This window comes from Podarcis cretensis (genome assembly GCF_951804945.1).
Source record: "Podarcis cretensis genome assembly, chromosome: 1".
In the NCBI taxonomy this organism is placed as follows: Eukaryota; Metazoa; Chordata; class Lepidosauria; order Squamata; family Lacertidae; genus Podarcis; species Podarcis cretensis.
This window is the reverse complement of record NC_137170.1, coordinates 134,771,588-134,789,797: the sequence shown is the minus strand read 5'-3', so window position 1 is coordinate 134,789,797 and position 18,210 is coordinate 134,771,588. Positions and strand designations below refer to the sequence as shown.

The 18,210-nt window shown below is 41.6% G+C and overlaps 1 protein-coding gene across 4 annotated transcripts in view; it reads right to left on the bottom strand.

The window, feature by feature from the left end:
• The window catches only part of AGAP1 (ArfGAP with GTPase domain, ankyrin repeat and PH domain 1), a 334,103-nt gene that overhangs the window by 135,037 nt on the left and 180,856 nt on the right, over window positions 1-18,210 (bottom strand). For all 4 annotated transcript variants that reach the window (XM_079976700.1, XM_079976701.1, XM_079976698.1 and 1 more), the window contains exons 10-11: window positions 14,152-14,256; window positions 4,944-5,112 (exon numbers count right to left, since the gene is read on the bottom strand). In XM_079976700.1, coding sequence (XP_079832826.1) covers window positions 4,944-5,112; window positions 14,152-14,256 — 274 coding nt within the window. The remainder of the gene's footprint in view (window positions 1-4,943; window positions 5,113-14,151; window positions 14,257-18,210) is intronic.

Sequence of the window (18,210 nt, the reverse complement as noted above, 5' to 3'; positions counted from 1 at the left end):
TGATACCAAACTCCAAATTTCTAGACAACCCATCCATGTGGTTGCATATAGATGTAAAGCATGGAAGATAAAATGCAACACTGTGGGATATCATAAGACAAAGGCCACAGCATCAAGCATGAGTCTCCTGGCACTATCTGGCATTCCATTCAACTCCTGCCCATTTAGGAGATCCAGACAGATAACATGACTGGTGATATGTGTACCATTAAGATCCAGCAGAACCCACAGGGATGCAATTCCCTTTTCTATCAAAAGGCGGCACAGTAACACAGTGCTGCCTCAAGGTCTGATCTACATGATGGGTTACAGCTGAAACAAGGATAAGCTAATTTAAAATTAAAGAAGAAATGATTATTTGAAAAAAATAGTTCTTTTTCATATTCATGCTCAATGATCATGGATTCATCAGTAGCTATCAAGCAGGTTGTTGATTCATTTTTTTAGACTCAACATATCAATGTTCAAAATCGACACATTGTAACTTGGATCTTAAATTTTTCCATGAATAAAATGTTCCAGCTTGGTTGATACTACAGTAATGTCAATTTTTATTTAAAAAAGCATTCTTGTCTGAGAATGATAGTAGACACAAGGTAAACAGCAATCCAATGCTTCTTCCTCATTTGACCCACAAAGATTTAGTGTTCTTCCATATAGCAGCTGACCATACTATTCCATGGATTACATTGTCTGAAAGCATGCTGGACTGAAGGCTCCTTTGCGCTTACAAGGGCCTGGTGAAGCATTTCCAGGAAGCAGGCCCTTTTGCAATAATGGAACCAATTGTATCGCTACTGTGCATTTGAACATTTAACATTCAAATCCTATTCCTATCTGCAATTTAGCTGAGTTGACTAGCTCAATTGTGCCACAGAGGCCTCTGAAAAATTATATTGATTTTTATGTTGGCATGCCAATTATCCTTTGCAGAATTTTGAACTATGAGACTTGTTCTTGTAGATACAATTTGGGAACTCTGTCATTCATACAAGCCTATCAGTAGCTGGTATGAACTGTGTGAATTTCTGCTGTGGCAACTAATGAAAATTGCCCTGTCTCAACTCTAATGTGTGAAGCTGGGGTATTAAAAAGTAAATGTAAGATATTATGAAATATCTTTTGGACTGCCTCTGAAATATGAATTTCCACCAATCTGCATACTTCTAGTCCATAAAGTAGCTGTTTGTTATTGTGTATTTTAATAATATATTGATTTTATGGTTGTAAGCTGCTTCGAAGTCATTTTTACATATAAACAGCATATAAATATTAATTTATATAAGTAATAATAAAATAATAATTTAACATTAGTAATATACTTCCCCCACATATTCTGTTAGCATGCAAAAATTCTTGATGCAATAGATTTTACAAACATGGTCTTTGTTTCTTGAATTTAAAATAATAACTGGCTCTGTGGATATTAGTTAAATAACTGGCAACTACAAGAAGGGGCTATTGTTTATCATCTGCTATATATTCAGTTTTCATGGCAGACCAGCACAGAGCAGCTGTAAAGAAATTAAAATGCAAGGCGAAAAATTAGTTTGTTTCAATTTTTAAAAAAATAATTTGGATCTTACAAAATGACTGGCTCTCTCTTCAAATCTGGGGTTATAACAGGTTTCACTTGTGGATGTAATGACAGAAGCTATCTAAGTATGGAAATCAGATTGATGAGCTGTATTTTCATTTTTCTCTCCTGTCTGGGCTCAGCTACTCTTCCTGCAGTGCAGCTCCAATGTTATACCTTTCTGGTACATAAGGCATTGAAAATATGTTCAGGGAGAGAGGTGGGGGAACCAGAGAGAGAGAGTTAACAAAACATTTGCTCCCAGTACATTTCCGAGCACAATTCAAAGTGTTGGCGCTGACCTTCAAAGCCCTAATGGCCTCAGCCCAGTATGCCTGAAGGAGCGTCTCCACCCCCATCGTTCTGCCCGGACACTGAGGTCCAGGTCCAAGGGCCTTCTGGCGGTTCCCTCACTGCAAGAAGTGAAGCTACAGGGAACCAGACAGAGGGCCTTCTCAGTGGTGGTGCCCTGTGGAACACCTCCCCCCAGGTGTCAAGGAAATAAACAACTATCTGAATTTTAGAAGACACCTGAAGGCAGCCCTGTTTAGGGAAGTTTTCAATGTTTGATCGCTTTATTATATTATTATTATTATTATTATTATTATTATTTATATAATCATCTCCATCACCACCATCATTAATTGTGTTGGGAGCTGCCCAGAGTGGCTGGGGAAATTCAGCCAGATGGGCGGGATATAAATTATTTATTATTATTATTATTATTATTATTATTATTATTATTATATTAATGAGAACAAACAGATTAGATTTCAATGTCATATAAGCATAGTGGGAGCTAAGACAAATTTGTTCTTGCTCCAAACTACAAGGACTTGCATCTGGTAAATTTTAGAATGACTTGGATTAAAACATGAGCAACAACTTTAAGATGCTGCTAACTTACATTCACTTTCATTTCTCCCTATATTTTGGTAAACTACTCAAAACAGGTCATCAAACTACCTTCTTGCAATTCCCACCCCATGTCATATGAAAAAGCAAATTGTTATCCCCCCATTGATAAAGATGGATTCATTACAGTGCCTTTGGAAAATAGGCCAACTGGAGAAACCCCTGAGCAACTTGGAAGCAATTTTCACTAATTCCACCTACAAAATTTGGGTCCACCTTTTCCCTTCATGTGTTCTCGTAGCTCAGAAATAGGGAACCTGTGGCTCTTCAGAAGTTGCCAGACTTTAACCCCCAACCTTCCTGATCATTGGCCATGCTGGCTGGGGCTCATGACAGTTGTAATCCTAACAATATATGGAGGGTCACAGGTGTTGCCCCCTGGAACACAGGTGTAACCCCTGTATTATGTTAAAAAGTTTGTTTAAAAGACTCTTTTAAGCATTTATTCTTTTAAAGAAAAAAGCTGCTTCATATGATGCACCCTATACTAATTCTTGCATATAGAGCATACATTTTACAGGCAAAATCCAGACCAGCAGGGACCCAATCCTTTCCCATTCTTGCACCACATGTCCATGTCCTTTCAAACTACAATTTCTGCATGTGGGCACCATTCCCCAAACACTCTGTGCCTGCATTTGGTACTCAGAAAAACCAGTCCCTGCTTACAAATTTTAACATATGATGAACTGGCCACCACAGTATTTTGTTTTGAAGCACACTAGTTTTGACGTTAGAAATTATAAGAATCCACCCGCACCCGCCCCCCCTCACATAGTGAACTATATGAGTAGAAACAGCAAGATAAAACATTTGTTTGGGATTCAAAATATTGTTGGTTTGTGGAAAGTGACTCAAGTGGCAGCTTCAGACTTCAAGTGGTTGTTTATTATCTGTGGTCCTAATGTTCCTGCTGTATTGTATGACATTTGATGGTGCTAGGATGTGATGGGGGTAGGAAGATAGCAGGTATAGTTGGAGTGGAGGAGCTGACTGTTATCTGGGGTGGAGACCCATATGTTTGGTCACTGTCCTGTTTCAGCACTCCCACTCTTCTGGAAGTTACTGCTACCTTATCATTTGAGCTGTCTAGTTTGAAGGTGCTGTCACTGAATACCAGGTTTGCCTGTATCAAGATCATGCTTGTCCATGACTTGACTGTGGATGAAAGGCTTGCCTTACTGCGACTTGGATAGGTGAGCTAGGTTAAGGTTACCAGATTTTTTTCAATGAATCTGGGGACACTTTTCAACTTCAAGGGATTTTGTATGGGCACTGATTTGTAAATCTGGGGACTGTCCCCGGGAAATGGGGACGTCTGGTAACCTTAATGCTAGGTGGCCCTGACCTAACTCAATTGTGCCCATCTGGGTTCTCGATTCAGCATCAGACTAGACCAAGGGGCTGAGGGCAGCAAGTGCTATTGTTCATACAAGCGCCACCTCAACAGAAAACCACTTGATCTTGGAATGGATTTAGAAGATCTGCACCTGGTATTGGACCAGAGGCAGACTGGGGATGCTGCTGGTCTATCAACCACCCTTATGCCTTCCAGCATCTCTAACCAAGCTGGTTTCTGGCATGGTGTTGGAGGACCCTTGTTGCTGGGCCGGCTTGACACTTCATGGCCTCCATGAAAACCATTAGGCAGTCTCAAACAGTCTTTAGCCCAACACACTGGGCAGGGGATAAAAGAAGTACATGCTGCTGCCAACGCAAGTAGGCTGGTGCAGTCTTAAGATATCAGCTTCCAACACAAAACACTGAAACAGGTATCAGATGTTCCAAACACGTCATAGAAGTAAAGACCCACTGACCTTATGGTAAATGTGAGGGAAACACACATCTTATGTAACCTGTGCTTTAACACTCACAAGCTGAAATTTTATCTGATTATTTGCTCTATCAGTCCCCCGATCATTGCATCATAAAATCAAGACTTAGATAGCTGACATGTTTTTTGTCCCGAGACAGCACTGTTGCCTGCCACTGGTGGATGTGGCCACCCCACACTCTTACACTACACACAACACCTACTCTCGCATGCAGGCAGACACACACATGCTAACATGCAGAGAGATCCCAATGCAGAGCCATGGGGAAGTATTTTGTTCCCTCTTGATCATTTCAAAAGTGGAGAGGGCACAGGTTTCTTTCCCTGCCACAGACTCCACCTCCTCTAGCAAAATGGGTCTTGGGGGTTGAAAAAGTTGCTTGTAGGGTCAGAAATGTTGCCTGGGGTACAGAAGTTGCTAACTACCAACTCCTTAGCAGTTCTGCATTCTGCACACCAGTGAGAATACCTTGGGAGGTACACTGAAGCAATGCCTGGAATGTACAACTTCAGATAGCAGTTGGGGTCACACAATAGAGTGATCCTCCATACAAAAAACCAGCAACACTTAAATCATAGAACAGCAATGGACTGTAGTCATGTTGCTTTAAAACTTACCTGAATTTGGTGAGATCTGTAAACTGCTTATGTCTTTAGACAAGCCATTTGTTTTCGGAGTGGAGATGGGTACACATGCTGATGTAGCTCGAGGTGGCCTCTTCCCTGGGACTTTAACTGTGGTTCTCAGAAGATCAATTTCTTTTCCATGAACATTCTGCATATAATCCTGCATGAAAGGAACACGAAGGTATGTATTTTAATGTGGGAGAGAGGATGGATGTGATTTTGATATGGTAGGATCCAAAGACCTTACATGACTAGTTCCATATGCCCAACAGGGCTTTGGGTGTTGATTTATTAAAACAGCAGTGCACTGTTCTAGATGCAAAACTACTGTTGAACTTGAGAGAACTTCTGAAAGCAGACTATACATAGCATAGGAGACGCTAGGCTGTTAAACAGGAAAGTATATAATTCCCACTGGGAATGCTCAAACCCATGGGTACATGTAAAGCAGCTCTTTGGAGCCTATATATGAAAGACTGCAAACAAGTAATATTTTTGTTATACATAACGCACATGGACATGCAAAAGCATAGACAGAGAGTGGGAAACTATATTAGCTTATTCTACAGAACAGTTTTCAGATGCCTGCCTAAAATGAGTATTTTAAACTATCTACCCCATGGTATAACAGCCTTGATTGATGATACAGACCTTATTTATTTTAAAAAACTTGTATTTTTTAAAGACGAATTAAAGTGACATATGACAATAAAATGCAGATGAATGTGAAAAAGCTCCATCAATGTAGGAGTCATGCAGAACACAATTAACAGACCTAATTTTCAACAGGCATAAAGGCATAAAAGGCACCAATGAAAGAATTAGCCCAGAATTAGATGCATGGTATGAGGCAAAGCCACTCCAATGAGGTACAAAGTAGGGGAATTCACTCTTATGCATCTTATGCTTTTCACTGACAGTACTACTTAATTCCAAAATCTAACTGCAAAGAAAGGAAAAATGGATGAAAAAAAGCCGGGTAAATAGTGTAGTCGTATGATTGTTTTTAAAGGTTATTACTGAGGGAGAGGAATGAAAGACATTGACAGTTCAGAAGCTAGTCTTGACAAATCGCATACAGTATCACTGCAAAAAGCGTACATTACCTTTTGAAGTCAATACTAGCCCCCACTTTCATATTTCTATAACATACATGTTAAGTGTCCATGGCTCAACTTGAGACAAGAAAATAATTTAAAATCTTAATTAAACCTTGATTGTATATTCCATGTAAATGAAATAAAATGTTTTCAAAATGTATCCTAAACTTTTAGACCAGGGATAGCTAACTTTATTATTCTCTCCCAACATATCATGACATTGTGCTCGATGGAGCGGTTTTAAACCCAGTGTTTTTACCTCCTGCAGATTCTACAAAATCAGTAGGTGCCTGGGCCCCCCATAATAATTGTTTGTGGGGCTAGCTCCAGTAGTTCTCTGTCCGTTTTATCAGTCTCATGTTATGAACCCCTCACCTTTTCCAGGTACAATATAGTATGGCTTCTAGTATATAAGCCACAAATACATTTTAGGCGGTGGTGGCAGAGGGGAGTGTTTCAGGGGGAGATGTCAATACTGTTTTTCAATGAAACTATGACGCTAACTTCACTGTACAAAATGTCATCTTAAACTATTCCTTAATGTTTCAACACTGTGTAATGCAACAGTCCCTTTCACTGTATATAAAGTACATAACAGTAATTGTTTCACAGACTAGGAAACTGGCAAAGTGCTGTTTCCTTCCAGCAAGATCTCAACACTTTTCCATCGCAAATTTTGCTGCCCTGGAGAAATAAAAGGTTACAAAAAAGCATAGCCACTTCAGAATAGTGATTTATTGTATGATCACATTAGAAAAAGATGAAGATGACCCTGTCATCTGGAATATGCTGTGTTAAAGAGAAGATAGCAAGCCTGATTTTGATATGCAAATATTACAAAGAAAACTCCCCTAGACGTTAGTTGTAGAAAATGCTGATCGCAGAAAAAAAAAAGATGGGGGGACAGGAGGGGGAAAGAACCTTTAACAAGACACGAGGGTAATTCAAAGCCAAGTACTTTTAAACAGCACTTAACAAGTCCCCAGAGCCCACTCCATAGTGGCCCACCCCAGAAGTGCTATCTTCTGCCCCTCAACAGCTTGAAAAAGTAGTAATTGCAAATCCATTTACATTTTGCCTCTCAAGTTTTCCACGTTCATAATTCAGCAGCATACAAAAAGCACCGGAGCCAGGAGGGTATCCTCCCGAAAGGTGTTCATATCAAGGTAACTGAGCATCTGAATGCCCTGAACCCCATGGCTCTTGCACCTCTGCCATCGCTTGTTTTTTACATTCCACTCCTAATTATGTTGCATCTATTGCCATACACTTAATTAGCTGCATTAATGTGATTTCTTTTCACATAGTCAAGCAATTAAGAGCTATGATTGAGTTTCATTCAATTAGCCTCAACAAACATGCTAATTGATGTCCCAGATGCAAATGAGGTGCAATGAGAGAAACCTGCTAGCAATTGAGTGCCATGTCAGAGACCCACAGCTCTCAGCTTGCTGACAGAAGCACAGCTTAACACGGGTACCACCTTCTGTGGAGCTGTTTTCAAGGGGATTTGGGCAGTCAGTTTGTGTGGGGAAGGTCGTGGCATATTCCATTAGGACTTCAGTACACCAAACGGATTCCTACAGAAATAATAATAATATGCAACAACACATCCAATCTGTTCTGAATATCTGCACAGCAATTGCTGTAAAGCAGCATAGTGCATCAAAAATACACTTTACTTCTGCTACCTACATGCAAGCATTTCTGTTAAACTGAGATCTGCACACAATCTCTTGTGCTAGTAAAATACAACATACGTAATTGCCTACAGTTATCATTAACTGGCAACTTCATCTTAGTCAGCTGTGGGCAATGTGGTAGTTGAAGTTAAACTCAAAACACATTAATCAATCAATAAATTCCTACAATACACCCACTATATTGATAGCCATTGCTTTTCTTTTTGAGGATACCCTTGGCATTTGTGCAAACAGAGCAGTGCTGATGTGATAATTTGACTACATTAGTGCTCACTGCACATAAGGCTGTACAACATGTTGTCAAGGTGGTGTCTCCCCTTCACATTAACACCCCGGCACAGTCGGCTTGATATTTACATTTTTTATTACATATGTGCAAGAAACAGCTACAGTTCAGGATTATGCATCTGAATCCGTTGAGTCAGATTCGGGGAGTGGTTTCCTTCGATTCTCCCGCCAACAAAGGAGGCGGGAAAATTGCATGAGACATCTTTGACCCTTATGTTTCATTTCCCTCCTTGTCTGTGCTGATTTGAAAGCCCCCTCCCTTCCAGAGTCTGAGCTCCCTTCCGGGGCCTCTGGGTGGTGAAGGGCTCTGCAACATCCGCCCGCTCTTCCGCTTCCTCTGTCTCTGGGCGGCTGAAGGGCACCATAGCATCCCCGAGCCCCTGCTCCGCCTCTTCTGTCACTTCCTCCTCTGAATTCTCCCTGACACATGTGTTGAAATAGACTTTTGCTTATAAATGACTAAGAGGAAGTTAGCAAATATTTTGCAATTTTAAAATAAAAAGTAACTGCACAATCCAAGTTAGGGACTACTGTCAGAGATTACAACTATCTTCAATTTTTGCTGAACTTTCTTTTTATAATAATTAAAATTATCCCATCCCACTTCTATTGGGGCATTTTGAAGAGGACTGTGGCTTGGAGACCCTTTATTAGCTTCATGAGAAAATAAGAGGAGCCTGGATCAGGCTAATGGCCCATCTAGCCCAGCTTCCTGTTCTCACCAGATGCCCATGGGATGCCTGAATGCAGGACTCTGCCCACTTGTATTTCCCAGCAACTGAGAGTGGAGCAGCCATTAATAGATCCTTTCCTCCATGAATCTTATTTTGAAGGCATCAAAGTCTGTGGCCATCAACACCTCTTTATGGGCTGTGTGAAGTACTCTTTTGGTCTGCAGTAAAACTTCCAACGTCCAGTTTTATGTCCACAAGTTCTAGCGTTGAGATAGAAAGTAAAGCTTTCTGCATACCATGCAAAAAGTGACTCCTCTAAATCACCTTTTCTCTTAAAATAAAAAGTCCTAAACTCACATAGATGAGTTGCACTATCCTCTTCCTAGTGAAACTCTACAATTATATGGTTCTATGAGTCCATCATGTAGGCTTCCTGAGTCATGTTAGGTGAAATCGGAAACAGATCCATTCTGGAGTAAGATTCCTCTTTATTAGAAAAGAAGGTGTTGTCTCTCTTTATCAGTTGCGTGCCATTAACAGACATTTGGAGCTGCAAAGTCTGCAATCCTGGCTTGGTTGTGCTGCTGTTTGCAAGGGAGTGTGTGTTCCCTCCAGGGTGAATGAGACCCCAGCTGACAAATCTATCAGTATAACACCATAACCATATAAAAGACCCCCTTCCCTTTGTTTATGGGATTCAAAGGCATAACATGAAGCACTCTGCAGCAAATGGGAAGCTACACTAATTTTAAAGCCATGGACTACACTGAAGCCAGTTGCACCTAAATAAGATCATACATATGTTATTTTCTACTGCATTGTTAGTGTTGTGAGCCATTTTTATCATTGCTTTTGGAAAAGAAGCATGCAGATGCTAAATTAAGATTAGATTAAAAATTAAAACAAATAGATCGTTTCAGAAGGCTGCTTGATTAGAACTAGGGGTGTAGGAATTCCTGAATCTCAACCCCTCCCCCGATTGCCCCATTAGGAAAAGGGTAGCTGCCTTCAGAATCGTGGTATTTCAAAATAATCCAAATGTTTGACATCTAGAGCTTCTGCTTTAGTTTTGGACATATCAAAAGCAAAATACCCAACACCCACATTACTACACATTATATTGTTTCTCGCTAAACAGCCGTAAATAAGGCAGCTGCCATGCACTTTTATCAGATTATCCACACACTCTCTTGTTAAGCATTATTTATGGGCTGTGTGAAGCCACGAAATATAGGAAGGGTGACATTGGCCAGAGTTAATTTCATGGCATAGCTGTCAACTTACAGATTTGAAAATAAGGGACCAGCAGCCAAAATAAGGGACCTGCAGCCTCACCTGTTCCAGGCACTCCAGTCTTCCTGTCCTCCTGCAGTCTGGTCAAACTCATGCTGGTAGCTTCAAGAACACTGTCCAACCAACTTTGTAACCAGAAGTTCAACTGAATAGAATCTGAATCACATGCACCACAAGGCCTATGCAGCCTCAACTTAAGATGGCTCCCCGGCCTGGCTTTGCACTGCAAAGTTTGCAGCAGCATGTGCAACAAAATGGCGTCCAGCATTCAAAAAACCCCTCAGCTTGCATTAACTAGCCACACACAAGGCATGCAAGCTCCACCCCCCAGTCGTTCTTAGACTTCTTATTGGGTGAGCAACACAGCCAAGCAACACAGTTGGAGCCTCCTTCCTCCCTGGCTGGCAAGGGAGGGAGGGAGAGGAGCTGCTTCCTTTGAATTTTAAGGGACATCATTTAAGGGACATTTAAGGGACATCCATCAATAAGGGACAGCAGCGGGACATGGTGCTGGAATAAGGGACTGTCCCTTCAAATAAGGGACACTTGACAGCTATGTTTCATGGGCAAAAGAAAGACTGTAGCTCAGTGGCAGAGTACCGTATTTTTCGTCCCACAGGACGCACCGGCCCATAGGACGCACCTAGTTTTTTGAGGGGAAATAAAGGAAAAAATTTTTCCCTTTATTTCCCCCCCAAAACCAGGTCGGGGAATCCAAACCAGGTCGGGGAACAGCGGGATGGTGGCGCTGCGCCTCCCCGCTGTCCCCCGAGCTTGTGGGGCTGCCCGATGTCTGCCCGAAGCGCGGGGCGCTCTGCTTCAGCGCACCACACGCTCCGTGCAGCAGGCTGCTATCCGCAGCCTAGGGAGCCCTGCGGGAACTCCTGCAGGGCTCCCCAGGCTGCGGATATCTGCCCGGCGCGAGGGGCACTCTGCTTCAGGGTGCCCACGTGCCGGGCGGCAGGCTGTTATCCGCAGCCTAAGGAGCCCTGCGGGAACTCCCGCGGGCTCCCCAGGCTTGCTGATAGCTTCCTGAAGCCTGGAGAGCGAGAGGGGTTGGTGCGCACCGACCCCTCTCACTCTCCAAGCTTCAGCGAAAGCCTGTATTCGCCCCATAGGACGCACACAGATTTCCCCTTCATTTTTGGAGGGGGAAAAGTGTGTCCTATAGGGCGAAAAATACGGTATCTGCCTTGCATGTAGAAGGCTCCCGGTTCAATTCTTGGAATCTCCAGGTTGGGCAAGAGGAGCCTCCTGGCTGGAATCCTGGAGAGCTCTGCCAGTCATTGTAGGCAGTACTGGGCCGGACGGGTCAATGGTCTGATTCTGTATCAAGGCCTATGGTCCCAATGATCCATGTTTAACCAGAATCAGAAGTGAAAGGAAAGGGAGAAATACATGACATATGAGGGGCAGAGGAAAGTACCAGTAGAAGTTAATAAATGTGACATGGGGACAGATTCTACTGTTTCTTTTTCTTTTAAATCAAATATCCCTGGTATTCATGCAGTACAAGTTCTTAAAGGTTTTAGAATGCACTCTTTTCTACAAATATAATATTAAACTAAGATCTGCAAAGTACATCATCTCCCTGTATGAGTAGTACATTTCTAGTGGTGCAGAGGTGATATAAAATGCAAAATTATTAACGGCAAAGCTTTACTTAGACTTTACTAAGAACACTGCAGAATCAGGGCTTGACTGAGCAGTTCAGAAACCATAGACCATATGCATGAATTGTTATGCTCAAAAGGTCTTATGGGACATGCAGAATAGGTTTTCTGATTTCTAACTAGATCTGGCATGGGATCTATTTACCTTGCACTGTTTCATACTGTGCCCTGCTGGAGAGTTTAGAAATCACACAGGGCCAATGATTTTCTCTACTTTTATTTAGCTTACTTGATGAAAAATCTCATTCTTTTTAAAAAGACTCAATGACAACAATTCTTTATAATCTATGTGGGCATAATAGAGTACACTAACTATAACAACCCTATCCAATGTCCGCTAACCTAATCATTCTTTATTTTATTTATCACCATTGTTCAGTGCCTCCTTATTCCAATCAAAGTAAGCAAAACACATCAATCTTTTACCATTCTGATAATTAGCAATATTAATTTCTGCAGAAATTAAGTGAGTTAAGTTAAATTCTTTGTCTTTAATATGCTCGTCATACTTCTATCCAATTAACTGTGTGAAATGCCTTTGTGCTTTTGTTTTCCTATCAATAACAAATTTAATTCAGTCTTAGTAGACTGAAAATTTATTTAATTCATACAAACCATACTGTACAGGAAAACAACAAATTACGGCAAATTACAAATCTTATTTCAAAATGCTATTTTATAACTGAAGAAGATCATTGAAAACTGGTTAACAACCTGCAAATCTATTTAGATTGCTAAGTATTGTTTGAGAGTATTGTATGTACTGACTGGCAAATGCTGATGACTCTACTTTTTTGTGTACAGAGGGAAGTCAGACATTTTTATTGCAAAATGCCGTCTGGAAAAGATGCAAAATAAAATAGCTAAAATGCAGAGGAAAAATAAAGGGAGGGGAACAAAGACCCCCTTCCCTTTGCTTATGGGGTTCAAAGGCATAACATGTAGCACCCTGCAGCAAATGGGAAGCTACACTAATTTTAAAGCCATAAAATGCTATAAAGTGCCCTGCAGGGCAGGACTACACTGAAGCTAGTTGCACCTAAATAAGATATGGTTCATTTACTTCGAAGCTTAGCCTAATGTAATCATCAGTGGATTTCTAGCCTAGAGTTGTAACAGGCAAGTAGCCGACACTGCAGAGGCGACACTCCCAGCCACTGAGGAGGCTTCAGTTAGATTGCTGTTGATTAGAAAATTTTTCAGTTTTGACAAGCACTTAATGAACATAAATCGCACCTTGATTGGTTTCCACTGGGGCCACAGGCACACCTGGGGGGGAAAGAGATCATCTCCTCCTACGAAAGACCTTAGGAAATCTACAATTGTGTTATAAGCTTAGCCAAAAACACGTATTTATAAAATACTGCTGGATGTAGCCACACCGTTATGCACACTGTTCTTATATGTTCAGTACTACTGGATAACACACAGTGATACTTTCAGTCTAAATTCAGAAATACAGGGTTACTTCCAAGTGCCGGGAGATGATCTTCTTAAAATGAAATTATGTTTGCCTTTGAAATATTCCTAGCAAACTTTCTACTCCATTGGGAACAGACATAGAAAGTTTAATACATTGTTATTTAGTGTGAAAAAAGAATGATTTCTATAAAAATACCAAAATCTGTGCAAATAAATAAAGCCTAAATGGAGGCTTAATATTGCACAGAAAATAAACTATGCATTATGGCTCTCCAATAACACTACTGAAAGCTACATTTATCAACCATTCCCTTTATCAAAGCAAACTCTGAAATGGCACTTACGTATCTTATCAAATGCCCCCCCCCCCATTAATATTCAACTGTAATCAAAGTATGTTTTTAATCCTAATTTTCACATTGATTAGAACTGCGTTTCCCTTTAAAAAAATAATGGATACTTGTCATTCAACCTCTATCCACTCCCTTCACAATGTTAGAAGAAGAGCAATTAAATAGGCCTGAGATGGTATGTTTGATGTTGTTGGGTCCAGTGATGGTGTTGTCTGGGTGTATGTGGCAGCAATGTTGGCATCTGGGTTTATTGCAGGCGCTGGTACCAGTGTCCATGTTAAGTCTGCTTGCTGTATTATTGTGGGTGAGGAGTTGTTTAAGATTGGGTGGCTGTCTGTAGGCAATGAAAGGTTATGAAAACAGTTCAGGATCACAATACCTCAGTGACCGCCTCTCCCCCGGACTCTGCGTTCATCATCTGAGGCTCTTCTTTGTGTGCCTCCTCCATATGTGTTCCAGAGAATGGGCCTTTTCTGTACTGGCTCCCTGTCTGTGGAATGCTCGCCCCAGTGAGGTTTGCCTAGTGCCTTCATTATGTATCTTTAGGCGCCAGGCAAAAACCTTCCACTCCCTTCAAAAATTAACTAACCTTGAATTAACTAACCTTGAATTAACTAACCACTGTAATTTGTGTGGGTCTGATTCCTGGTTTTGAAACATCATTTGATAACTGTGAAATGCATGCACACTTACATGTAAACTTGGATGATAGGTCAATACGCCATTATCAGAGAGAGTAACATATTTCTTCTTCCACTCTTTATTTAAAGATCTGCAACTTCGCTTCAGCAGCATGCCCTATTAAGAAGAGAGAGATAATATGAAACACACTGTTAGACATACACACACAAGTATATATATGTTCATATCCTATAAAGTTTTACAGCATTTGTTATTGCACTAAATACTTTGATATGGCTCCTTCATTCACATACTAGTGAGTACATTCTTTTAAAATAACATTATCAGTATACATGCCCATCATCCATACCCACCCCGCCTGCAGCGTCTTATCTTATACATTTTAACCAGTTGGGGATACAAACCAGGAGGAAGCCAACAAGTTAAAGAGTGGTCCCCATATTGATCTTTGGAGGGACCCCACTTCTTATATCCATCCATGATGAGAACTGTCCATTTATTCCTACTCTCTGCTTCCTGTTCTTTAATGATCAATTTATGGGAACCCTTGTTAACAGTTCTGTGTGGCACCTTTAAGACTAATCAAATCAAGCTACAAATCTGTACCTATTTATTAGGGAACAATCTCTATTGAATTCAGTGGGACTTATTTATGAATAATATGTGGTTATTGTGCTATGAACCCAAATCAGAAATTGTGACAGAAGTGGCCCCTTCTGAACCATGATAACACATAGGTGCTATATTTATACAACTTCAATGTTTAAGTACCCGCTATTTCGTTGAAAGGAAGGAGGGCAAGGAGAAAACCAGAAGACCTTAGCCATACCCAAATGATCTGCTAGCAGTTCCATGAAGTTGAACATTCACCACTGTGGACATTACTCTGGAGAGAGTAACCTTCTGGCATGAAGACATCGCACTGACCTCCTCTGACTCAAATGACTCTAATAGCAGAAGCCCTAGTGCAACCAAAGTCTTCCCTGCTCTATCCGCTGGAGAAGGCTAGAATCCTATAAATGAAGAGGCATCTCTCTGAAAGGAGAGCCAGCCACTGAGAAGCTGCAGCTCATATATAAGGTTCAGACCAAGAGTAACTGCTGCTCAAGTAACATCTGAGCTATTTTCTCATATTCCATTCATGAGCCATAGAATCATAAAATCATAGAAGTGTCAAGTTGGAAAGGACCTCAAGGATCATCTAGTCCAACATTTGACCAATATTTGACCTATAAAGTCTTAAATAGATCTGGACCACAAGACCTCAAGGACCGCCTCTCCCCTTAGGAACCACCCATAGGAACCCAGTGATCATCATCTGAGGCCCTTCTTTGTGTGCCTCCTCTGTGAAAGGTCCAGTGGTTGGCAGCAGGGAGGCTCACCTGACAGCTCACCTGACATAAGTTTAGGCGCCAGGCAAAAATGTTTCTCTTCAACCAGGTGTTCGGCTGTGGGTTATTGGTTTGCTTTTTATTATGTACTTTGTATTCTCAATTTGTATTTTTCTGTTGTGAACTGCCCTGAGATGTTCAAATGGAGGGTGGTATACAAATTTAAACAATAACAATATCCCTTGTCCCAGGTGCTCCCCTGCTTTCAGCTTCACAAGACTTTTAGCAAAGACATTCTTGCCAACCGCTGTGAAGTGCAACATGTATCTTCCCAAAAGTCCTTCCTAAAGAAAGCACGGACCATGGTCCAAAAAGCCAAAGCTTTCCTGACGACACCACCTATGCAGCTAGTATTTTCCTCTCTCTTCCTGGGCCACAAGCTTCAACAGGAAGGTGCAATGAAAAAACCACCTTTGCCCCAAAGCCCTTCAGCTTCTTGTGCAGAGTCTCATAGTCCCTTGCTATACGTCAAAGGCTGAGGCTGTCACTACTGTTTGTATGAATCAGAAGGAAGGGGTTGTGGTCAGCAGGCTTTATATGAATCTGCATTCTCAGGCAGGAAGCAGGTCACTGCAATGTCCTTGGTCCTATGTACACCCTGAGACAGCACTCCAATCCCCCTACTCAAAACATCCTAGCAAACACCCCTGTTTACAAGTTCTGGTCACAAGCTCCCGATCAGTTGTCCAGAGTGCCCCAGTCTTGCTTTGCCTTTGTTGAGGTGAGTGCTTACATCAGAACATAGATGAATCTACTTCATCTGATGATATAAATGAAATGTATCACCTTTAACGCTTGATGATAATATAAAAGAAAAAAATAAAGCTTGCAAGATGTCAGTATTTCCACTAGTGTGCTCCTAAGTTATTTAATATATCCTATATTCTCCTCAAAAGGGACGCGGGTGGCGCTGTGGGTAAAAGCCTCAGCGCCTAGGGCTTGCCGATCGAAAGGTCGGCGGTTCGAATCCCCGCGGCGGGGTGCGCTCCCGCTGCTCGGTCCCAGCGCCTGCCAACCTAGCAGTTCGAAAGCACCCCCGGGTGCAAGTAGATAAATAGGGACCACTTACTGGTGGGAAGGTAAACGGCGTTTCCGTGTGCTGCGCTGGCTCGCCAGATGCAGCTTTGTCACGCTGGCCACGTGACCCGGAAGTGTCTCCGGACAGCGCTGGCCCCCGGCCTCTTGAGTGAGATGGGCGCACAACCCCAGAGTCTGTCAAGACTGGCCCGTACAGGCAGGGGTACCTTTACCTTTACCTTATATTCTCCCCACCATTTCCAGCTGAGGACAATAGTGACTAAGCACTGTTGACAGGACATATTTTATCTAGCTGTGCTTGCAGAAAGGTGACTTATGTGAAGGCCACAAAACTAACCTTTAGAATGCTGTAAATGTTTTAAAGTGAAGTTTTAGTATGAAAAAGCAGTTTATTATCAATTTGTAGAAGTTCTCTTTCTCAAACAGTGCTAATCATCATGCAGATGAGTAAGTGATCACAAACACCCACCACGTTTCTTACTGGGCAGATTAGCCTCCACTGTTACTTTAACTGGCTGATGTGATGACGACAATCAGTGGTCGCACAACAGAAGCCTCATCTGTTCAAATAATGGCTGCTATGACTGTCTTTAAATAATGTAAAACAGGCTTTAAAACAATCACGTGATCCCTAATTTGCAAAAATAGTCATGTTGCAACTCTTTGCTTAAAAGGAGGGGCATTTTAGTTAGAGAAAAATGATATCATATCATATATCATATCATATCTCATCCCATCCTTCCTCCCAAGGGAGCCCAAGACAGCATTTACTGAATACTAGTGCACCACTCCTAAACCTGTGTAAATTCTATACACATGCAGTCTTCGTATAACATCACTGCATTGTAACACCTTGAGTTGGGAGATGGCTCAAACACAAGTGGAGGAAAAACTAGGCTGAATGCAACCGAAAACTGGTGAAAGCTCATCATCAAGCCTACCTAGTGGCAGTGAAGGCAGCAAAGAAGGCGTACTTTGCTGCCTCCATTGCATCCTCACTATGGCGTTACTGCTTGCCTTGACCAGGATCTTGACTCCACTTTTATAGTAGACAAATCTCAAGGGTTGTCCAGAGCATTCTCTAGTCTAGTCATGTTGGATGAGTTGCAGATAGTAAGACTTGAGGATGTGGACAAGGTGCTTTGATTGGACAGGGCAACCACTTGTGCTCTGGACCCTTGCCCCTCTTGGCTTTTTAAAACTAGCAGGGAAAGAACTATTAATGCCTCCTTGCGAGAGGGGTGGTCCCTGCCTGATTGAAGGAGGCAGTGGTAAAACCACTCCTCAAGAACCCCTCCCTGGACTTGGAAAATAACTACTGGCCGGTTGCTAATCTCTCCTCCTGCAGTGATGCCCTTTTAAAATGTGTGTGTCTGGGGGGAATTTATTGGTTTTTTGTTGTTCTTATTTGTACTATGTATTTTATGGTTTATATACTGTAATTTTATGTTGTGAAACTGCCTGAGATCTGCGGATGAAGAGCAGTAAGCAAGCAAGCAAGCAAACAAACAAATTTACAAACCAAGCTTTGAAATGGTACACAGGCACATGTGATCCAATACCAAGGCTATAAGAGTAACAACCCTTTATGAAATTCTCTAACATGTTTGAAAAGAGACGGGTGTATTCCATAAGTCACAGAATGGTGAAATTGTTGTAGTATTACTTTTGAGCCTTTTCT